At 38.2% G+C, this 24,570-nt stretch overlaps 1 protein-coding gene across 9 annotated transcripts in view; it reads left to right on the top strand.

Annotated features, from left to right (window-relative positions):
• FIP1L1 (factor interacting with PAPOLA and CPSF1) overlaps positions 1-24,570 on the top strand; it is a 76,300-nt gene that overhangs the window by 32,552 nt on the left and 19,178 nt on the right. For all 9 annotated transcript variants that reach the window (XM_034771908.1, XM_034771909.1, XM_034771907.1 and 6 more), the window contains 5 exons: positions 2,614-2,707; positions 3,806-3,959; positions 12,233-12,259; positions 12,814-12,868; positions 16,299-16,345. In XM_034771908.1, the coding sequence (XP_034627799.1) occupies positions 2,614-2,707; positions 3,806-3,959; positions 12,233-12,259; positions 12,814-12,868; positions 16,299-16,345 (377 nt within the window). The remainder of the gene's footprint in view (positions 1-2,613; positions 2,708-3,805; positions 3,960-12,232; positions 12,260-12,813; positions 12,869-16,298; positions 16,346-24,570) is intronic.

Below are 24,570 nucleotides of genomic sequence, written 5' to 3'. Positions count from 1 at the left end.
TTAAGTAGTTAGGGGATATATGTACGACATTTAAACTGCACTTGAAGTGGTGACATGTGGAAACTGTTCACTGGCACAGAGCAATGGTATATGACAGCTTAGAACTGGAAGGGACTGGATTAGCCAAGTGAAATTTCAGGAGGAATTGGGTAGGCAGGGTGCAGTTATTGGAGCTAGAATTTGCTTAAGGTACCAAGATTAAGACCTTCTGCTCTAACACAAATACCACAGATTCTTTAACAACCATGTCTCTTTGTTCTATTATGTTGTGTTAAAAAAAATTCTTAAATGAATGGTTTTTCAAACAAAGCTACTGTACATGACCTTTGTGTTGATATTTAAGGTACTTGGAAAATTTGTCAATCAGTGGAATTCTGAAATGTATTGTCTCATCTCTATCTCAAATCTCTATGTGATTGTGATCCATTCCTCTATGACAAAAAGGATGATGGTTGTGGTGGTGAGAGATCGTCAGTAATATAAAGTGACAAAAAAATGCAGAAAATCTCTGAGTGGATGTAGAGTAGAACTTGGGTCAAGACCCTCTGGTGGTTCATGAGTAAGGCTTTGTGTTTGTCACAGAGGTCACGGATTATGTGCCTTTCCGTGATTTCTTCAGTGGTCTATGCCGCTGGCTCAGGAGCCATCTGAGCAGCTCGGCCAGCCCCTGGGCCAGTCGCACCAGCTGCTGCTGGGGCAGTTTTGGGCCCCCATCCCCCAGCAACAGGAGTTCGGGGGGATCAGGCCTGAGGATTGGGGTGTGGGGCAGTGCTTACCTGGGGGGATGGTCCTACCCGGAAGGGTGACAGGAACTCAGCTCCTAGCTCCACGTGCTGCGTCCGCCTGCAGGCACCGCCTACGCAGCTCCCATTGGCTGTGGTTCCCAGCCAATGGGAGCTGCAGAACCCAGAGCTTGGGTCAGAACGGAAGCAGCAGGTGGAGCTAGCAGCTGGAGGTCGCCACTTCCCAATTGCCGGGTAGGGAATCTGCCCCAGTCCCGCCAACCCCCTCCCCCAGCCCCTGCGGCGCCCCCTGGGCTGCGACCCCCACCCCCCACCAAGTACCCATGGTGCCCCCAGGGCTGCCCCCCACCGAGTTTTAGTTAGGGGTATATAATAAAAGTGATGGACAGGTTACGGGCCATGAATTTTTGTTTACTGCTCATGACCTGTCCGTGACTTTTACTAAAAATACCCGTGACTAAAACGTAGCCTTATTCATGAGGAGGTGACCACTAGGTTGCACCTCTCAGGTTGAAATGGGTGGAAACAGCAAAATCCCTTGGACACTAGGCCCAGCAGGAACAAATGAAGATGGTAGCAGAAACTCTGCTCCCTTCTACTACTCTTTCTACTGAAACTGCCATTTCACTCCACACCTCTGCCTTCATTTCAACTCTGGGGGCAGCACCACTTCAAGAAACTGTGTAATTGGTTCCACAGCTGCTTACTAGTGCTGTTGGACCTGACTGTTGTGGAGGCAGGAAAGGGAGAAGTACTTACACCAGTCCCCCCACCTACCTGCACTCAAAACTAGTTATGGGTTTATACTCTGAATCAGTCCTTAGAATCATAAATATTTGTCATTTGGGCAATAAACTACAGATGGATTTTGGATCCTGGGTGAAAAAAGGTTGAGACGCACTGGGGGTCAGTGTCTGCCAAAAACAAAAATTAAAACAAAGTCTGTCGAGAGGCTTGAGTTCAGCTTTATCCTACTATTAATTTCTTTGTTAGTAAAGGCAAACCCAGGAAGGAGTTAAGTGTTTGCCTCGACTTTGTTTTTAGAGCAGTTAGGCAGCTCCTTGCATATTACATTTCTACATTTTGGGAAACAGGTACCAAAGGATAAGTGGCATGGTCTAAGTGGCTTCTGAGTTTCAGGCAGACCTATCAACCCAAGAACAGAATCCAGGTCTCTTGGCTTCTAGTACCCTATTCCATTTGATGTTACCCACTAAATGGTATGTTGCTATGTCTAGATGTTGCAGAAGCCCAGGGATAATGGGTGATTTCATGTAATATGTGCTGCAATATCTACAGTATGCACAGTATGCTAACCGTTTTTATCAGTGCCTTATTATTTACCTTGTCATTCTCTCCATCTTCCATGGACCATTACAGGAATAGTTTCTGCAGCCTCAAGTCTAAGTTTCCTGTAACACTTTTTTTTTAATTGCATTTGCTAATTTTTATAGAATTTCTCTGAGAATACGCTTTTCTTGTTACATGTTACCAGTACTCTTTAATTCCAATGTTGCCGATCTTTTTCTTTTAACATAGGCAGAAACATATCGCTGTTTACTGTAGGGAAGTGGGAGTGGAATGTGGAAACATTTACCCTTTCTTCTTGAGAAGGCTGTACTACTCCTTTCCTTAATTCTAAAGAAACAAGAAAGCTGATGTTATAAGATTCAATAAATGAAAGGTTTTTAGGATCTAGCATTCTGCAGAAACCTTATGTGACTTGTAAATAGCTTTTGTACAGAGAAAGGAGCTTATGGACTTTAATTGATTCATATATTATTTGCCTTTGCTGTTTAATTTGCTTGTTCTAAGCTTTGTAAAAGTCCCTTAGTACTTTTTGGTTATTCCGTTTTGTCCTGTGTTGCAGGAGATTGTCCGGTACAATAGATGTGATTGGACAGACCATCACTATCAGCAGAGTGGAAGGAAGGCGGCGTGCCAATGAAAATAGCAACATACAGGTTTCGTATTGCAGATTTTCACATGTTGTGTCACTGACCAAAGAGGGGCTTTTTTTCTTTCACCTAATTGTCTGAATAAATAATTCTAAACTGCATGGATGAATGATGATAATATGAACAACCAAGGAAAAGGATCAAATATCATTTAAAATTAATATGTTGTATTTAACGCCAAGAAACTTTTTTCTCTGTGAAATCCAAATTGATGATGATCAAAAGAGAACATTTTAATGTACTTTTTAGTAAAAAGCAGCAGTGGTCCAACTTCTTTGCTGACTTACACCCCAGGCAGCTACATTGACTTAATCGGGCCTGTATGGGGGTGGTGGTGGTGTGTGCGTGCGCGTGTGTGTCTCTGTAAACACACACATATATTATAAACATAAATGTCAATTTTATGGCCAGGATGGATGTTATATTGAAAATAGTCATCTGTCACGCATGCCTGCCCCCCAAATGACACTGATGTTAAAAAGAAGTGAGGAGAGTTTTCTTAATATGCAATTTAAGAAATAAAAATCTGACTTAAGGCATACATGGCTTGTAATGAAGGGAGACATTTTAATGAATTTCTATGTCACTGTTCCACTAGCACACACTATGTAATAAGAAATTTTAATGTTTGTGGTCCCAAATTAAATTAAATTTGATTTTTGAAGGTAATCAGGGTTTTTAGTCCAATTTTTCCCTCCATGGCATCACTATATGGCAGAATTAAAGTTTTTGGGTGCTCTAGCTGTATTATTATGCTTTCGCATGTTCAGGTTAAATTTAAAAGAAATCCTAAGTCTGAATTACCTGACTGTAATAATTACAATTTTCTTGTAAAATTTTTTACTCTTAAATTACTAATATGTAGCCTCAACCCTAACTCCAGCTTCATGTAGTTTTTTTAATCTAGGAATTCAAAATGTTCTTGTTTTGTTTTTAATATTTAGTTTGGTTCATAAAAAGCTTTTTTTTTTTTAATGTGTATTCCTTACATATCTATTTAAGAACATATTTTGTATGAATGGAAAGAACTAGAAAGAGAAGAAAATTATATTTTCCAACCCATCTCTACATAACAATTGTAACTGTAGGTTTCATATCTTACAGGTTCTTTCAGAAAGATCCAGTGCTGATGTAGACAGTTTTACCAAGCCACCTCCATTTTTCCCTCCGGGAGCTCCGCCTACCCACCTTCCACCACCTCCTTTCCTCCCACCCCCTCCAACTGTCAGTACCGCTCCTCCTCTGATTCCCCCACCAGGTAAATACAGTATGTTTTATAGAATGATTGAAACAGGAATGTGATGTTTGAAATGATTTTTTTTAAAATGTGTTAGATCCCAAATTACTTGTATTTGAAATCCTAAAAGATTTTTCAGAACGTTCCTGCTCCCTCCCTTCCCCCCATTCAGAATTAAACTGGGAAGGCTAAGACTGAAATCTGTTTTTACATCCTCAGTACTTATAAACTACAGACCTGACTACTATAGAAATAGCTAAAACAGGGAGATTATCAAATTTTGAGTCTTTCATCCTTGAAAGTGCCCTTTTAAGTCAGACGCTTTTGTTCTGAACATTTTGCTATTTGCTATTTTGCAGAGGTATGTTTTAAAGAGGAACTATGGATGGCAAAAGAACTAGAGGGGATAATACTAAAAGTTCAGTGGGGCCAGATGAGGAAGTTCTTGAGCAGAGGAGCAGCTGAGTGGGAGCTTATTAAGATGGGAAAGGTATACTACTCATGGGGAGAGAGACTGATTCAACATGGAGCCAGAGAAACGCGCACATTTTTTTTCTTAGCTTCCCGATTGCACTTTACTTTCTCCACTGCTGAGCAGTTTTCTTTCCCTTCTGTGGCCTTGCAGAGATCCCAGTCAGCCACTCCTTTGCTTAATTGTTTCCCCTGCTGTCTGGTGCTCTTCTAGAATCCTCCCTTCTAATCTTCTCTGCACATGAACTGGATGGGGATAACTGAGGTAGAGGCAGCATGCTTCCTTTCTGCAGTGTTTTTTTGGCTTTTACATGGTCTGGGTCCTTCTCTTGGAAGAGGATGCCAGTGCAGCTGCTGCTGGCGACCTTTAGGATTGTCAGCTCCTGATCCTTGGAAAACAGAATCCTTCTCAATGGCCTGCATCTAGGAAATGGTGCAACCTAGGGGAGATAGAGGAGAAAAAGTTAAAAATAAAATCCTTCCCCTGCCGTGTGTATGTGTGTGTGAGTGAAATTATAGGTAAAAATAAAATGTAGAAATATGAATTTGATGAGAGAATGCTACTGCTCTGGAGCCTTTGTAAAAGTTATGTTGTTGTTAAAAACAGAGGTAATCAAACTTTCAACTTTAAAGTGACCTTTTCATTAAATTAATGTGTACAATTCATTGGAAGGAGTTTGAAAATAATTATCTTCTTTATAATGGTGGAAAGGATCAGAGTTACAGACTATAAAAGTTAGGCTGATCTCCCTTTTTTCCCCTCCTAAGTGAGATGATGATGTTATGTAGGTGTACTGTAATGTTTTTATAAAACCTTTCACATGTTGAGAATAGGCATTTAATGAAATATACACACATGTTGCAGATCTGTCAAGCAGGTTTGACTTTAGTCTTATGTTTTACAGACAGGTTTATGACATGCACTTGTTCAAAAAGTCTCCTTCAACATCCTTCCGTGCTTCGAGTAATTTGAAAATAACCATTAAGAGCTGTGGCTTTGGCTCCTCCAGTCCCGTGCTTTAATTGTGCTGCTGCCAGCTCTTTATCTTCAAAGCTTTTACTAAAATAGAATCTGCCATCCCTCCTAGGTTCAGTGGGAAAAAAATCCACTGTTGTTACCTAATATTAACTGGGACTACTTGCCAGAAAATTTAAGTACTCCAAATATAAAACATCCTCCAGAAGCCCCTTTGAAAAAGGATCCTGCTTTGAAGTTCTGTCTCTTGTACTGTATTCACTTACTCTCTTGTGATGCAAATGCCTTTTGAGGAAGAAGTACTAATATTGTTCAGAAAGCTGAACCTGGAAAACTATGAACTACTCCTAGAAAAGTCACTCTAATTGGCTGTGGTAAAAGGTATAGTTTTTTAATTTGCTAGCATAATTGAAATCTGGGAGGAAATATATTTAGGTGCTGTTGTGATAGTTTTAAAGCTTATTATCTTTTTCTTTTTAATACTGCATTTTAAAAAGATGCCATTTATACATTTATGATGTTACAAAAGTATTTTTACATTGTTATATTCTCATTCAAGCATGCCACATAATGTTAAGGGTATTACTTAGTGACAGCACATTGTGGCCCTGCTCCCCTTTAGTGGAAGCTGTAACATTTTGTGAAGATTTTACACACTTGGACTGAGTGGGGTGGTTAAAGGCAGGGTCCCAAAAAAGTGCTGGAAGTACATTAGGTCATCTCTTCAGACTAGCCTTCAGGTCAAGTCCAGCACTGCAAGGAATGAATCCGTGCTTCAATGCTATCCTCTCTCAAAAGAAATCATTGGCTAACCATTTTGTCCTAAGAGTATCTTTTTAAACATTGTGTTCATCAAAGATAAGGGACTAGAGTGCCCCTCATGCTAATTACCTGATTCTCCTGATACTATGTTACACATTTTTGACATTGGAAGGTATGGAAGGTAAGGTAGGAGATAACTTTCTGTCTAGATCAGGGGTTCTCAAACTTCATCGCACCGCGACCCCGTTCTGATAACAAAAATTACTACACGACCCCAGGATGGGGGACTGAAGCTTGAGCCTGCCTGAGCCCCGCCACTCCGGGTTGGAGGGCCAAAGCCCGAGCCCCACCATCCTGGGCAGCGGGGAGGGGAGAGGGCAAAGCTGAAGCCTGTGGACTTCAACCCTGAGCCTGGGGCCTATAACTCAAGCCCTGACGCCCAGGGCTGCTGAAGCCCTCAGGCCACAGCCCTGGGCGGTGGGGCTCGTGCTTCAGTTTTGGCCCCGGGCTCCAGCAAGCCCCATTAAAACAGTGTTGTGATACGCTTTCAGGTCCCGACCCACAGTTTGAGAACTGCTAGTCTAGATCTTTACACTTGGTGTCTGCTATCTTGAAATAAAGAAGAACTGCTATGCTAACACCAAATAGATTCCAGTCCATTATTTAAAGGGACATAACAAATACAGGTCGGTCTCATCTTACGCTGGGGTTACGTTCCGCAGTCAGCGCGTAAAGCAAAAACCGTGTATAGTCAAAATGACCCTTGAAAATCCCTTAAATCACCCATAAAGTACAATTTTGTGTATACACCCCTGTACAGTACTATGTATTGTATACAGCAATGTACGGTATATAATAGACTACATATGCAAAATATAATTTTAAAGTATTTTTAATAACATAAGAGAGACTGAAGAATGAAAGAATAAAAAATGAAAACAGTACAGTACTGTAAACCTGAACAGTCACCAGTCATCCTGGATATTCTTGCTAGTCTTGTACTGTACACACTCAATGATTAGTCTTCCTTTTCCCCTGACAACACTATTATTGAGTCGTCAGGGGCTGATGTCGCTCCAGGAGACGATGGGCCAGGCTTGGGTGACAGAGAGTGAGTCGTAGACGAAGTGGTTGGCTCTGGTTCAGCTCGAGAAGTTAATTGTGTAGGCTCTGCTGCTGCTGGTTGTTTTTTCTTTAAAAACATGGTGATTGGCAACTGTCGCTGTTGTCTCTTGAGCTCCTCAAACATTTCTTGGTACGGTCTCAAATCATCCATAATGCTACGTGTGATTTTTGAGGCTTCGTTCCGTAGAAGGATCATATTCAGAAATTAAATCATTCAAGTGTTTCGCTGCTTGGAACACTTCAGAAAATTTATAAAGATTCCAAGTTGCTGGCTCTTCCTGTTCTTTGTCATCTTCATCTTCTGTAGATGATTTTATCAGTTCCTCTAACTCTTCGTTAGTCAGTGTTTCTCTATGGCCCTCAATTAATTCCTTAATTTCTTTCTTGAGGATGTTGACGAAGCCATCACCACCCACTTGCCTGGCCACCTGAACAATGAGTTGCACTTCTTTGTCAATGGTCTGGAAACCCTTAAAATCATTCACACAGTCTTCCCATAGGTTTTGCCAACATGCATTGACTATTTCAGGCTTGATTGCATCCATTGCCTGTTTAATATAAGTGATGCAATCATCAGTGTTGAAGGACTTCCAGCACTCCATCACATTAACATTGGGATCAGTATCCATAGCGTAAGGATCCGTGAGAATGTAAGCCTCGTGTACGTGGCCTTGAAACAGCTAATGATGCCTTGGTCGAGAGGATGGAGGTGATATTGGAGGGGGGAGAAAGACGACTTCAACGTCGTTATGTGCAAACCGGAGTGCCACAGGGTGGCCAGGAGCATTGTCTACAATCAGGAACACTTTAAAGTCAAGTCCTTTCTCTTCAAGGTACTGCTTGACCTCCAGAATGGAACACTTGTGGAACCAATCCAGAAATAATGCTGCCGTCACCCAAGCTTTTTTATTTGATTGCCAGAACACAGGCAGGAGATTTTTGTTCTTGCCTTTTAGGGCACGGGGATTTGCAGCCCTGTAGAGCAAGCCCGGCTTTATTAAATGCCCAGCCGCATTGCCACAAAGCAACACAGTCACACGGTCTTTAGCTGCTTTGAAGCCAGGGGCTTGTCTTTCTGATTTCGAAATGTAAGTGCGGGTGGGCATTTTTTTCCAGAAGAGCCCAGTCTCGTCAGCATTAAAAACTTGTTCTGGAAGATAGCCCCTTTCCTCTATGATTTTCTTTAATTGTTCTGGGTAGGCTTTTGCTGCCTCCTCATTGGCAGATGCAGCTTCACCAGTAGTCTGCACATTTTTGAGGTTGAAGCGGTTCCTAAAACTGTTAAGCCAACCTTGGCTGGCTTTGAATTCCTTCTTATCAGAAGGCTGTCCCTCTTCGGCAGGAGGTTTGAACAGCACATAGATGCTAAGAGCCTTTTCTCGCAACATGTTGCCATTGATAGGCACATGTTTACGGTTCATGTCTTCCAGCCATAAGTTTAATGCCTTTTCAGTCTTCACTAAAGTCTTATCACGCACTTTGCTCATCACTGGAGCACTTGATGCCACGGCTTGACAAATTTCTCTCTCGAATCTGGATGGCACGGATGCTAGATTCGTTGCGGCCGTATTTACTCGCCACGTTCGCGATGGACATACCGTCTCTCAGTAAGTCCAACACAGCCAGTTTTTCCTCCAGCGTTGGAACAGATCGCTGTTTCTTCGGTTGAGCACCAGATGAAGTAGGTGCCTTGCGTTTAGGGGTCATGTTATACAGTATGAAGAATACTATATCTTTAAACAGTACAGGCACAGTAGAATCTCACTCAGCAGGGCAAGACGCTTACAGTATGAGAGGCACAGGGGGACTTTGTACTGTAGTGGGAACAGCAGTACTGTAGTGGGAACAGCAGATTCGCTTCTCCCATCTCACACTCACTCCTGGACAGATGCACTATTTAAACTGTGTGGGTGGGTTTTTTGTGTGTGTGTGTGTGTGTGTGTTTATTGCCAACCCTCCAGGATTATTATAGAGGAGAACCTTATCACAGGCCTAAAGACATGCTGTTGCTGTCAAGTCGTCCCCCCCCCTCCCCCCCCCAAAATATTTTAGTGGGAACAGCAGATTTGTGTCTCACGCTGGTGGCATCGCCCGCACTTCTCCCCCCACCTCCCCCGACTGCGTAAAGCTGGAATCGCGCATGTTAAACGTGCGTAAGATGCGACAGACCTGTAATCCTTTCCTAGAGTTAAAGGCTTGAGGTAGGAGAATCTGAAATTTGATGATTTAATATAAAGATCTGTTAGTGAGCCTAACTTACTTTTTGTTAACTTTTCCAACTTTGGAAATCAATTTCAGTATTGAGACATTTACTATTAGTAATATTGGTCTCTAGATATAAAAATTAGCACTACTAGGTCTAATTTGGATCTTTGTACACGTCTCTGTTGAGTACATATCTTAAAATGAAAGTCTTAATTTTACCTGGGCTCAAGTATAGTGCTTTGTATTTATGTATTTTTTCTTGAGATTGTACAAATTGTTGCAACAGGACTCATTTTATAGAAGGTGTTCACTGATGATTTTCATAGATAAATGTTGTAGCATTACCTATAGCGGACAAAAACTTATTTTATCCTGAAACTTGACAAATTAGACTGTTCTAGTACAGTAATGGAAAATTACATGCAAAAAAGCCAACATTCATGCAGTGTTAAGTTTGAAATATCAGTCATTTAAGTTGGAATTCTAAAAGTATTGCTGGAGTAACATCTCTAAGATCTTCCATTTTTGGTATATTTAATGGTGTATGTTGATAAAGTGCAACAATTCTTCAAGAAAAGAGGAATAGAAAATACTCCATGTGTTCAACTTAACTAAGTTAATATCGCCCACTTGCCCTTCGTGTGAAGTATTTTCTGACTCTTTTGGTGTTAGATCTTTCAACCATCACATTAATGCCAGCTAACTTTTTTTCTATCAGTTTTCCTAGATTATTAATAAGGGTGGGTGTAGAAAACGCCACGGCCAGAAGGTAGAACAGACAGCACAGTTTACAAGATCTACTAATGCAACTAGTAGATCTTGACAGCTTCTATCTCTGGAATTAATGGATTCCTAAAATTACCAGGGTCCTGTTATCCCCTTAGTCCAGATGTAAAGGAGTTGCTTGAGTTCAGAAGTTCTGTTACCTCTAGCTCCAAAGCCACCAGGTTTTGGATCTTTCCATCTCCTGCTTCCCATTTCAGGTGGAAAATTAGCTTTTAAGTTTGTTGTTCAAAACCAAGAAATTATATTTTACAACATAAACAATGTAATTGCCTTAGAACTAAGGTTGTTGAAATGCATTACATGTCAATTCAGGCATTAAAAAGCAAGCACATCACCAGTTAATATGTCTTATCCAGTACTCTATCTCAGCTTGTATATTAAACACCCTGCAATCATGCATAAGTCATTGGCAAATTTGGTAAGACAGTACAGGCTGCAGTGCCAACAGAATGTGGCTGACACAGCTATACTTCCGTTTTATGCCATAATATGCTCGGATTCCACTGCTCCACAATATATTCACTTTCAGTTATAGAATAGAACCACTCAAATATGTACATCTAGTTTCTGTCGATCTCGCCCAAAGCAAAACCTTAATGCTGACCTCTGTAAGGTGAAGGTATCTTACACTAATACTATACGTCTATAGGTAAGTCATGAGAAAGTCTAAGAATGGACCCTGTGATTGGGTCTGAGCTTTGTTAGGTGAGCATGGAATATGATGGAATAAATGGAATATGCTTGCTTCAAATTACCCCTGATTTCTTTAGATTTTTATATTTTAAAAATGTCCTTTATGATGATCTAGAAGATATACATATCTGGAGTCTTGTGAAAAATAAATGATTAGCAGATGCTTTCATATTGGAGCTGAATGTTTCAAGCTGATATGATTTGATAATTCAAAGAACTCTCTGTAAATATTAACAAATTGTCACTATTCAAACAGAAAATGTTATATTATTTGTAGTTATAATTTTAGACAGGAAATATTGCTTTAAACATACTGTTTTACCTGAAAAAGCTCATTAATACAATCTGCACAGATCCTCAGGCAAAAGTTTTCAAATTTGGATGCCTAAAAGTAAGACACTTAAATCTATATTTAGACATCTGAGGAAAGTATCTTTACTTTGAGATGTGGTGAGCATCCATAATTCCAATTTAAATCAGTGAAAAGATTTGCATTGAAATGAATTAGTGGGATGTGTGCTCTCATTTAGGTGTTGAACTTTAGGCTCCCAAGTTTGAAAATTTTGGTCTGAGTACTTTAGCCTCTGATTCTGCAAAAACTTGTCTTTTAAAACTCAGTGGGACTACTCTTGTGCATAAAGATATGAATGTTCATAAGCGTTTGCAGGATTGGGCACTAAGATGCAGGATTGGTCAGTCTTTTCATTGACTTCAGTGGGCTTTGGATCAGAGCCTAAAGTAGGTACGTGTACTTGGTGAAGTATTGTGATACATATTCTATTAAACCCAATTGTACCTGTGGCTAGTTTAGAGTTTGAAGGGTGTTTAAATTATGTAATTCAGATTTGCTCCCAAAAGTTCCTTTTTTGACACATTAAAAACCAAACTAACAAAACGACAACACAACAACAACAAAACAGCTTTTTTTATTTGCTTTCTGGTTTTTGAATGTTTCGGGTGTGCTTGGGTCACATTTTCAAGGTATTATTTGCAACTTTGAAATCTTGAAACTTACTGGGGTTTTTGTTGTAGTTGTGTTAATTGAAAACAATTCTCAGGAGCTGAAGTTTTAAATAAAACCCCAAATATCATGAGACTCGAGATAAAATGACAAGTTGATAACACTGAGACAGCCATGATTCTTACTCTAAGGACAGGGAAATTAGATACTTTCGTTCTTTATTTTGATGACATAATTTTAATTAGCTCTGCTGATAATGAACACAAATTATTGCTAAAATTGACTTAGTATGCATCATATATTTTTATTTCTTAGGTATACCAATAACTGTGCCACCACCAGGTAATTTATTTACATATTTTCTGAAGCATTATTAAAAAATGTGAAACTTAAATTTGAATGTGCAACACGCAGTTGCCTACATCTGCTTGTTCATATCAAGATAAAAGTTCATAAACATAAAACTATATGTGTAGACATAGGCCTGGTTGATTTTATTCAAGGTAGAGATGGAACAGTTTTAATGTTCCTGATTATGGGACCAACGTGACACTTCCCTAAGAACTACACTCCCCTCTTCCCCTCCCTCCCCCCCATCCTCCCCGAGAAGACGCTCATTAAAATTATTCAGAGACTTGTTGTGAGCAAAGCATTTTTGATAACGTCTCAAGAGTTGCAGCACAATAGAAAATACTTAAAGTAAATGTTTTAAGACTGATGGCAGATGAAATTAAGACACTGAAAATATGTACATATTTAGGACTTGACCCTGCTTTTTGTTAAGTAGTTGTGTATTGTGTGGACGGTAATACTTTGCTTCAGCTCTGCTTCTCTGAAATTAGTATGCCATTATATACCTAACCCAATTTTTTATGTTTTCCAATTAAATATTTCAGGTTTTCCTCCCCCACCTGGAGGTCCGCCACCTTCTCTTATACCAACAATAGAAAGGTAAATTTTGTTTGAAATCATTTATTAATTTTCATCCCTTTCAACATGGGGCTTTTTAAAAAAAAAAAAAATCCTTACAGTAAGCATAATAACTTTTATGTTCCTTATATAGAAAAAAATTCTGCTTTTGTCATCATTTTCTGTCTTGGGTTTTCCCTGGAGTTACTGTCATCTAAAATTTCAGAAGGCTTTAATACAGCTAACATTGTTTGTGTATAAAGTATTTTGCTATCTGTCATCCTGTAGATCTATCCCATTATATTGATGCAAGATTTAAGAATAGAGCAGCTCTCTCATTAGTTAGGGTGCTGATTATTCAGAGATTCTCAGATTATTCAATGGATTATCTAACTTAATCTTACTGTGTTTCTCTGGAACAGCATATATATTATACACACAAAAAGTTAAGGTTGCAAAGTCAAGCACTCAAAGTCTAGGAAATGCTGGAAATCAGGTTGTCTATGCAACTGTTGACACTGATCGCCATAGTATCAGAGTGCTTCACAACATCCCCATAAGGTAAGATAAATAAATTAAATTAATGGAGATATCCTATCTCCTAGAACTGGAAGGGACCTTGAAAGTTCATTGAGTCCAGCCCCCTGCCTTCACTACCAGGACCAAGTACTGATTTTTCCCCAAATCCCTAAGTGGCCCCCTCAAGGATTGAACTCACAACCCTGGATTTAGCAGGCCAATGCTCAAACCACTGAGCTATCCCCCCGATGTAAAAGTATCCCCATGTTGTAGATGAGGATCTGAGAGAGAGAGAGAGAGAGAGAGATTAAGGCCAAATTGTCATGTCCACAAATATTGGGAATCTAACTTGAAATGTCTAGGGCCTGATTTTTTTTAAACACTGAACATTTTTTAGCACTTGTTATTCAAAGCTCAGGCCCCATCGACTCCAGTTGCAGTTGTGAGTATTTATCACTTCTGCAAATCAGGCCCAAAATGTCTCAAGCTGAGTCCCTAGATAATGAAATGCGCACAGTGGCCACTTGTGAAAAGTTGGTTTAAATTACTTTCCCAGCATCACATAGGAATTTTGTGGGAGAGGAAGGGATAGAATCCATTTCTCCAGGGAGGCATTTCAAATGTCTAAACCACAAGACCATCCTTTCTCTTCCTGTAGTCCCCAACCTTATTTACTATACACCTTCCTGCTTTGCAACAAATCAGGTCCTGCCTGCAATATCCTAAATCACAACACACTAATTCAGATGTGGTCTACACTTAAAAGATAGGTCAGCATAGCCAGGTGCGCAGGGGTATGAAAAATTCAACCCCCTGTACTGCGTAGTTAAGCCTGCCTAACTCCCAATGTAGATGCAGCTAGGTTATTGGAAGAATTCTTCTATTGACCTAACTACCACCACTCGGTGAGTTGGATTACCTATATTGATGGAAAAACCCCTTCATTGCTGTAGGAAGTATCTGCACTATGGTGCTACAGTCACCTAGCTGCAGCTTTGCAGCTGGAGTGCTCGTAGTGTTAAGATAGTCCTGAACATCTTGTATGCTGAAGAAGTAAGAGTCCTGTGGAAAAAATAGTATGCAATCATGTGATTAAAAACTATGGGCCAGATTTTTAAATATATCTAGGCAAGATGCAGGGATGAACCTAGTGGGATTCTCAAAAGTGCATAGGCACCTAACTCCTATTGATTTCATAATGCATATGCTCAAGGGAGCCAAATTAAAGTTGCACAGACAGCCTCAACTCTGGCATTTCCTATTTTCGAGTGCTTGCCTTACATTCTTGTAATATAATTGTTTTTGTATGTAGTATTTTAAATGGAAAAAAAACCCACAGAAATATATAGAACCATATTAATCTTCACATAGGTCAGCAGCACTATCAGAGCCTTTAGATTCATAGGACAGACCGCTACCATTTGAATTTATGGGGTAACTGGTAATATCAGTAGGCTGTTATCTACTGTCAGCCTCTAACAAACCTCTAGTGAGCATGTGCAAAATGAGATTTTCAGTGGCTTATAATTTGGCCAAATTTGGGTGGAATTTCACAAAGACGGTAAAAGGCACATTTTTGACATCAGAGCAGCCCCTTTGCCAGATTTCAAGTCCCTGCTCCACAGTATGGAGGAGATAAAGCTTCTCAGTGAAACAGCTGAAAGAATTATTTTTAACATAGGTCATGCACAACCCAAAGATTTACATTCCCACCAACCGGAATGTTAAAATTTGCTGAAGGAAATAAAATATATATTTGAAGTACTTTTCTTAAGATTTTGCAAGTAAAAAAGACTTAGCAATACAGAGAACCGTTCAAAAGGTCTGAAATATATGCTAGCTTGACTTTGTTTCTTTGGGTCATTGTATTTTTTATGGCTATTTTTATTTATTATGAGAATAAATTATACAGGTTCCTCAGTATAGTACAGCTTTGCAAAATTCTTTATCTAGTTTATATTAAAACCTTGCATTCCAGCTCTGACAAATACCCTAAAATGTTGAGACATTGCATAAGGCTTTCATTATTCTATTTTTAAAACCATACTGATCCAAAAGCCTTTTTATACTGTGAGGCTGTCTTCAAGAACAAAAGTAGCACTTAAGTAAATGTGTTAAATAAGGTGTAGTTGATTAATTCAAGCTATCTAGGAAGCGATAAAACTTATCAAAGGTTATAGAAAATTGAATTTGAGCCCTATGTGCACATCGTCCTTTTCAACCTCTATATTTTACCTATTTAAGTTGGCTACCATTGAAAGAAGTAGCTCTAGAAAATATGAAGTTGATTTAGAAGAATATTTATAGACCAATCCATTTGAAGCCCACCTGCTTTTATATGCATATGGGTTTGAAAAAATTGGATTCACTTCCATACCTATTTATTTAACAGGAAGGATATTAGGAAGCTTTCACTCACAAATTTGCTTGTTGCCAAGCAATTGGGCATGGAGTATGATTTCTCTGCCAATATTTGTAACTGTTTTTTGGAATACAAGTAACATATCGAAATAGAAAATCCAGTGAGGACAAGACAGAATAGTTTATATATAATATAAAACATATTCAGACATTTTTGGGAACAAATGTTTAAAAAAATTAGGAATGTTAAGGGAGAACATGAATCCTCCTTGCTACATCAGTATTAAAATATTTATATATTAGACATCTGTGTTTGTTCAGTGCAACTGATAATTAAATTGTTTTTTATAGTAGGAAGGCTTACGATGGAGGGCATATTATTTAAATATAATCCCCTTTAAAATATACTCTTTTAGTCACATACTTCCAAGAATTGTGAAGAATAAAATCAGGCACTATATATATGAGTGTGTGTGTGTGTATATAGTGTGTGTGTGTGTGTGTGAGATATATCTATATATATATATATAGATATAGATAGATCCATTCAGGTGTGGGCAGGAACCTGACTTGTATATTTACCTTTCAACAGTGGACATTCCTCTGGCTATGACAGCCGCTCTGCTCGTGCATTTCCGTGTGAGTATGGTTATCAGCTTTGAGGATTTTATTTAAGCTTTGTTAAAAAGTGTTTAAAATAGCTATAGCTACGTTGTTTCAGTTTAAATGTAAACCAGAATCTATCCATTAGTCAAAATAAGATGGTGCAAAAGATCAAAATGAGTATTATCATGACTGAATTTCTAGCACCTCATATTAGCAGCTACTGGTAAATACCTGCTTACCTATTCATTCATTTTTCTGTCCTCTAAATTGAAATTTCTGTGATGGGGCATTCTTCCATTCTGCTTCAATGCAAATGTGTTTGTTTTTTGTTTTTTAAAAACCACGCAAACACCAATAGAATTCAGTGTGTATCACTAGCAGGTGGACAGACATTTTCTCTTCATGTACCTTCAAAACTGTACCCAACAAAATCTGTAACAGTGGTTGGAAAGATGCAAACTTGTTTTGTTAAGGTATTTTTCCTGCACATGCTATAAACTTGTTGCAGATGGCAATGGAAGGCAAGTAGTTCAGTATTTTCTTGGTATATGTGTGCGCTGTGGGGCACTGGATAATCTAGTACACTCCGTGTGTGTGTGTGTGCACGCGCGCCCTTTCTAGAGCAAGATTTCATTTCCTATTTAAAAAAAAAAAGTAAGGTGAATTGATTTAAATCACAGATTGTAATCTTGATTTAAATCAGGAATCCTTGATTTAAATCATGTGTTTTAATTGTGTTTTGCATTTGTACTTATGTTCTTTTCCTAAAGAAAGATTGATTCTCATTGGTTGGTAACCATTAAAACATGTTGACTTGAAACTCAGTACAGTCTTTATTCTAAGTTTAAGACTCTTTTTTTTGCTAGCCAGGAGGATACTCTATATCTCTACACATTTACCTAAGCAGTTTATATAACTTAATTTACATTTATTCAGATTCTTAATTTTTACATGTTAGAAAATTGTGAATAATGCATTTCTTATTTACTAGATAAGGATTCATTTTTTACTTGTGATTTGTGTCAAGTTCTGTTTGGATGTTAATTCAAAATCAATTAAAAATGCACAACAGCACCACCTTTTTTATTAAATAAAACTACTGTAAGTGCTGGAAACATAAGAAAAAAATTATCAAATGTATCAAAACACATTTTGCTTTGAAAGCTAACTGATTTATTAAAGAAAGGAAGTATTGTCTGTAGTTAGTTAAGCCAATTGTTTCTGCATCACCAAATCCATCAAGGCTTTAGAACTAGTAGATCTCAGCCTCTCACACTTAGTTTTTATTCATAGATTGAAAGAGGAAAGCTGTCCTTTTTAAACTCCCGATTAGTTTAATAACTTTGAAGAGTAATTTAACTGTGTTAGTTGAGTAAACTGAAATGACAGGTTTTTTTTCTATAGCCGCAAAACAGAGGCAATTGCTGTCAAAAGCTGGTCTAATACTTAGGCAGGCTCTGGTTCTAGGTGCTTAGCAGTGACGTTCACCAGTTCAGTGGTTTGCCTTTCTTTAAAACTTGGCAACAAACATGTACTGCTTAATATTATTTTTTTGTATTTAATGTAAATTACTTAATAGCTTATTGAAGTTATTATAATAAGGTTAGGCCTCCTCAACATCGGTTGTCAATTTGAAATGTAAATTTAAGTAGGTTTATTTAAAAAATAAAACTGTATTTAATTTAAATTAAGAAGACATTTAATGTAATTAATTTTACAATTAATGTAAATCTTATTAATGTTACACAAATAACCTTAACTCTGTCATTCCTAACTTCTGAGTGCTTGAGTTTGCAAACATTTTTCAATGTATTTTTTGTAGTTTAAAAAAAAAACTTCCTAGCTTTTTAAAAAAGCAAACTGAAAATCCAACAGTTCCATCCTGTGTAATCATATTAATACCCAAATGATTTATCTTCAGGATTAGAAACTTGAGATGCACAGCATCTGCCACTTGAGCTAAGAGTAAATGATAACAGTGGTAGGTTGTCGTGCTCTGTGGGCCAGCCACTAGAGTGAGATAAGGTGCACATTTTGCTGATCACCATCTCTGCTCTCTACTTCTCATTCCAGTCCCCACATTCCCACTCTGTCTTTTCCATGACTGTCTCTTCTTTTTCTCCCCCATTCCAGTTCTCCCTGCTCTCAGTTACTGTGCTCAGTGCCACAGGGCCCCCTGGGTGCTGGAAGCAGCAATTTCAGAGAAAGTGCTGCTCAGACCCTGCAGCCCTGTTACAGAGTATGCTTAGTACAGACTGTGTCTTCAGAAAATTTACCTGCCAAACTCCTAACAAATCTCTACTGAGCATTTTTAGAGGCTCATAACTTGGTCAAATTAGGGTGGATTTTCATAGGAATGGCAAAAGACGTATCCCTAACCTCAGGGCAATCTCCCTACCTTAAGTGTAAGTCCTTTCTCCAAAGCATCTTCTTAATACTTCCTAGAGCCTGGAGTGTCTTAGTGAAACAGTTGGAAGAATTTTTGAATATGGGCAAAACACCCTATTTGTCTTTAACTTTGTTCTCAGAAATAGATGAACCATGCTTCCGGAAATTTCCCCCAAAAAATTCAGACTAAGGCGTGCACACAGCATGGAAAAATTGAACCCAAATATTAAAGTTTTGCAAAGTTATAAGCAAATCGAAAAGGGTCTTACCATGGAAAGTGCTGAACATTAATTATAGATGTTACTAACTACACTGCTTATAAAGAAAAAAACCATCCACCTACTATAGTTTGCTCTTTTGCTCTTGGCTGGAGCTGTACTCTCAGTTGAAGTCTTTATTTCACATTGGGAAATGTTTTGGTTACAAGGGTAAGCTATTTCAAGCCATCTTTATTGCTGTTCTAGATAGTGGCAGAACCAGCTCAGCATTTTCTACTTTAGAAGGCTGTGATCGGCCTGCAGGGTTGATATTAATGTCATACTGAGATTGACTCAAAAAAAAGTTCTCACAGAGATGATCATCCTTGCAATGAATATTTTCCTGTCTCCTGGGCAAAGTAAAAGCAGGAGCAGTGCATATATGTGGTTGTGAGGACCAAGCAGCAAGTGAGGGAAAAAATGGAAAGTTGAAGGGACATTTAGTTGTGAATGGGCATACCAGAATTTTATTTTCAGGTAACTGATCACAGATGTTGGTCAAATTGACGCCTGTAGTAGAAGACAGATGTGATCTGATTAATGCATGTATGCGAGTATTTATTTTTTTAAACTATCTTTTCTACGTTAAATAATATAGTATCTGGATTTTTTTCCCATTCTCTTCTCTTATTCTCTCTAACATGATCCATTGTGGCGAATCTCTCTCCAGTGAAGACAAGCTGGAAATGGCTCCCTCCTGAAACCTATGGCTGTTGCTTATTAAGTCAGTTGGAAAAGTTAACTAGAGAGGAACATGTGGTGCTTCCTCTCCGTTTTTTGCCCCCTCTGAGCACATAGCTGGCTCAGGTGCCAGTAACAAGTTTGAAACCCTAACTTTTGAGCATCACTTTTTATTTCAGAGAGTAGGAATGTATTGGCTCCTTAAAACATGCAAATCCAGTACATGATTTTTCCAGCCTCACAACTTCATTCCTAAAAAGCAAAAAATTTTATTATCAAAATACAATACAAGTTTTAAATGGATGACTTTTCTCTATTTCTGTCTGTCAGAATTGCTGTAACTTGAGAAAAAATGAGGGGCTTAGTTTTTGATCTCATTTACTAAAGGCTCTCAAGTTTAAGTATTAACTTATAATGTATTAAGTCAGTTTCCTCACATACATTTTAATTCTTCTAGGTTTAGTTCCTAGTTTTCAGTGTACATAAAAAATGTCTAAAATGTGCCATCGGGTTTCACTGGGAATATCTACAGTATTGAAAAAATAAGCTACTTTTTTAATGAATATATTTGTCTTGAATACAGTACAAATTTCATAACAAACTCTCTTGGTAATAGATGTCTTTTGATCATTCTTTGAAGCTCAGTAGATTTGGACTTTATCCGACAAATGTGGAGAGTGAGTTTCTGCCATATAGACCTCCTGTTACCTACCTGCAGATGTTCATATGTAGGGATTGTTAGCAAGAGGTTCCCACCTGATCTCAGTTGTTGCAGTAGTGTATAAGGAGAGATTAATGTGGACCAAAACCATGTGGAGCTTTATCGACTATATCTTGCATTTGTACTCAGGTGCAATTCGGAAGTTTGCAGTTTTCAGAGAACAGAATGTTCACTCTGGGTGACATAAAGTAGGATGCTGATATATACTATATTGGCCCTAGCTTCCCAAAAGGGTATTGAAATAATCTAATCTGCGGATCACAACTCAGAAATGACTGCCACTGTACACAACTGTGGAGAAGTGGTTGCAAACATCTTAGCAGACTCAGATGGGAGAAATATCACTTTTGTCTACAGATGCTGCCTCAGAAAACAAGAGTAATTGGGAATCCAAAAATACTCCCAAATTGTGGGCCTGCTTTGAAACAGGTGGTTGAGCCCCTTTAATAACAGGAGCCAAGTGCCAGTTTTGCCAAACCCATCAGTTCCTTACCCAGCCTACTAGGACCAAGAATCTTCTCAGTTTTGTCTGGATTGAGCCTCAGACTGCTCATTTCTATTCATATTCTAATTTCTGGAAAAGTAGACACTGGACCATCTGTTTTTGGAAAAAAGCATCAGGCTGTGTTACCTGCATACTGATGATTTCAGCCCAAATGTCTTGCTGTCTTCTGTTCAATGGTTTATGAGCCCACTAGAGAAGGGATAACAAATTTTGTGGAACCCTACACAAAAGAGCTCTCAGAAGAGTGATTGCCCAACATCACCCTCTAAAATCTGGTTGAAAGGAGGGTTGGCTTTCTCCCTGTCTCCCCAATCAGTAGCAAGACCAAAAACAAACCAACAAACCCAGCTATGGTTAGTGATATCAAAGTCTAACAGATATAAAAGAATCACTTTAGTAGTTCAGAGTGGCATCTGTGCATTCCCAGTATTGGTATAAGGCACCCTAATACCTCAGGACCAATGGAGGATCTCAGAAAGAGTCTAGGACTAAAACACTGATTCAGTAAGCTTCTGTAAGAAGTTCTGTCATCATGACTCTGGGAGACTTTCTACTAAAAAGGTCTCCAAAGGCACAAGTAGTGAGCTGCTAATCCTCATTTGGTGCTGTAACCTGATACAAGACAACCCCTTTCTAATCAAGACTTTGCAAGTGGGCCTTCCAAGGAAGGACTGGTGATCTTGAGAGGCTGCACAATGCAGAAAAGATTTCCAGTAAAGATTCTACCATCAGATCCAGCCAGAGTTTGGTGTGGTATGCATCACTCGATCTTAGGGCGAAGGTCTGGACTAGTTGTCTCATTCATCTGAATAAGGATGCTCATCTGAAATCATCCGGCAGAAGAAAAAATCCCAAGAGACAATCTTTGAGGATGCTGTTGGAGGGACATTGGATGATTGGAACTGTCAGTAATGCTGAACTCCAGTTACTTTCCCAAAGGGCAGAGGGACAGAATTGAAGGAAACCAGACAGAACCATGTGTTGAGGAAGGAAGGAAAGAAAGAAAGAAAGAAAGGCCTAGAGAAAACAAAAAACTCAGCTGAATACAGACGTCTTCAGCATTAATTTAGGCAAAAAATATTAATGCACTCAGTTATTAATGATAGAGAAAAGGCCTTAATGTTGCCACGCGTGCACAGTGACCCACAAGGAGGGAAACATATTGTAAAGGTACTTTTGAAAACATGACATTTTTTTAACACGAGCAGTATGTTAAATATAAAAATATCACCCTTTTGAGAAAAATAATATATTTTCAGTATATCCCTACATATTTTCAATCATTTATAGACATATAGTTTGTAAAATGTTTTATGGAACATATGTTAATTGATATAATCAATGTCATATTTACATATTTTCTTTTTGATTACATAGTAGTTTAAACATATTAAGCATATATTAGGGATGTATAAATGCTATTCTTTTATATAGTATATATTTGACAAAATAGGAGCCTTGCTGTTTTCTATGCTCAAATTAGCACTTTTTTCATACTCTGCAAGTAAACAAACCTCTTGCCATGATTCCTGCTGCTTTGGCTTTTTTGATTGATTTGAAGGATGATTCTGTCTTAAATTATCAACTAAATATCTATTTTTATTCCTTAAGACCGTTTTTGAATGCATGGCCTACTATAATCAACTTTATTAATGTTGCTTGAACATACTAGATTTTTTAGACTGAATTTTATGAAGGAGATTACTATAAAGGAAGGTGTTTAAAGGTGACCTTCAAAGAGCAAAAAATTGACTTGTCTGTTTTTTTTTTGCTTCATAATGTATAGAAAATGCTAGCTCTCTTTTATAAATGAATGTTATAAGGGCTTTTTATTTTTGATTTTGTTTTCCTGCTGATGTTTTATGTTAGAATGTCAGGAATGTTGTCTAGCCTTCTCAGGCTTTGCTAGAAGTCTGAGACATGGATTGTGAGCTCTCTTAGTGCTTAACTGAAAGGACCAGAGTTGTTTGAATCCTTAAGAAATGCATCTTTTCTCTTGAAAGTTGCAGTAGTATTAGTATTAACAAAAAACCAAAATTTTAAACAGTTTAAAATCACGTAATTTCTCTGTTATAATGCTATCAGTTCGCCAGTTGTCCATAGGGTCTTCAAGGAAAAATGAGGTAGATGTGATCAGAATTTCTAATCTGGTGCCCCTGGTCTTCCCTCTAACTGTGGGTTTTGAGGTGATGTTTACTCATAGGTCTGTGAGTACTGATACTCTTCCCAGTCTAATGTTCTCTCTCCATTTAAAATGGAATTACAAATTTAGTATAAGTATTGCAAAAAAGTTCGAAAAACAGCTTTTTCTACAACACAAATAAGATCAGTTAATGTTTTGCTGTTGTACATGACACAGTATAGTCTTATTTGTATGAAACTGTTCTCCGAAGCAGCGTTAGTCTCCAGCTGTATTGAATAAATTGAAAATTTCCCGTACCTGAAATAACAATCACCAACCTTATTTGCTACTCCTCTCTCCCAATCTAGAAATGATCAGTAGCGTTGTTTCAGTGTGAAGCTTAGTACAGATCAATCAAGAAGAAACACAATATTTAGATTTGTTCCTAGTAGAAGACACAAAATACTAATCTTGATTATGTTTGAAAGCAATTCTATTTTTTAACTTCTTGCATGTTGAGAACTCTTATAGATGAAATCAGAATAGCTGCAATCCGAGCTATATAAAGCCAGAGCACTGGGTCACTGAGATGCAAATGACATACTTTGCTTATGTCAGATGAATTTTTGGTGTATTTGGCAGAATATGGAAATCACTGTAGTTATTGCATAGAAGGGAGCAGACAGAATCAGCATGGATGTAGATTCCATAATAAGTAAAAATCATTACCATTTGTGTTTTGCAACTTACATTTAATGTAAACAATAGAATTTAGTAAATATAATTTCATATTTTTAATTAGAACAGTCTCTCTCATCCAGTGTATTCAAGCCCTGGAGACCATCCATACCTTGTTGAAATCATGGCAAGTTAAGGAAATTAGCAGTCTTTAAAGTCCAGCTGTTTGGGTTTTTTTGTGTTTTGCTCTTTCTGGTTGCTTTCGTTACATAGAATAATTTTAGTTTTGGCAACATAATAAACAAAACACTGTTGTTCTAGGATTTTTTTTAACTCCTCGTTTTCTCTATATTCCTAAACGCAAACATCAGCTAATGTTTGTTCTGCATTTTGTAGATGTAAAGCACTGTATTGCTGCTGCTGCTGTTATGCATTATGTGTTGTCACTGGAAATAGTATTTTAATGCTGAAGTTCCTCCTCCCTCTCCCCATCTTCCCCCTCTCAAAGGATCTTTTGTATTAGTTCATGGAGCCCTTGGCGAACCAGTATTTTACACTTCTGGTCAAGCACCCTGCTGCAGGCACATTCACAGGCATCTTAGACAAAGAAGACTGAACATGACTCTTTTCAGAACCCATTAGTGCTGCCTCTTCGTGCACTTATGTAACACTTTATATTTTTGAAAGCTCTGTACAGTTGTTAACTTGCCCTCATAACAACGCATGAGTTAGATAAGTATTATTTTATTTTACAGATGGAGAAAAGTGGTAACTCACTGCAGTTAAACTGATTTATCTAAAGTCACACAGTGAGTTGGTCGCAAAGCAGATAAGAGCACTCAGGAATTCCTAACTTTGAGTCCCTAAGTCCACTAGAGAGTGCTGTGTCTCAGTAAAATAAAGCAG

This window comes from Trachemys scripta, chromosome 5, assembly GCF_013100865.1.
Source record: "Trachemys scripta elegans isolate TJP31775 chromosome 5, CAS_Tse_1.0, whole genome shotgun sequence".
NCBI classification, from domain to species: domain Eukaryota; kingdom Metazoa; phylum Chordata; order Testudines; family Emydidae; genus Trachemys; species Trachemys scripta.
The sequence above is the reverse complement of the archived record's forward strand: the minus strand, read 5'-3'. Positions and strand labels throughout refer to the sequence as shown.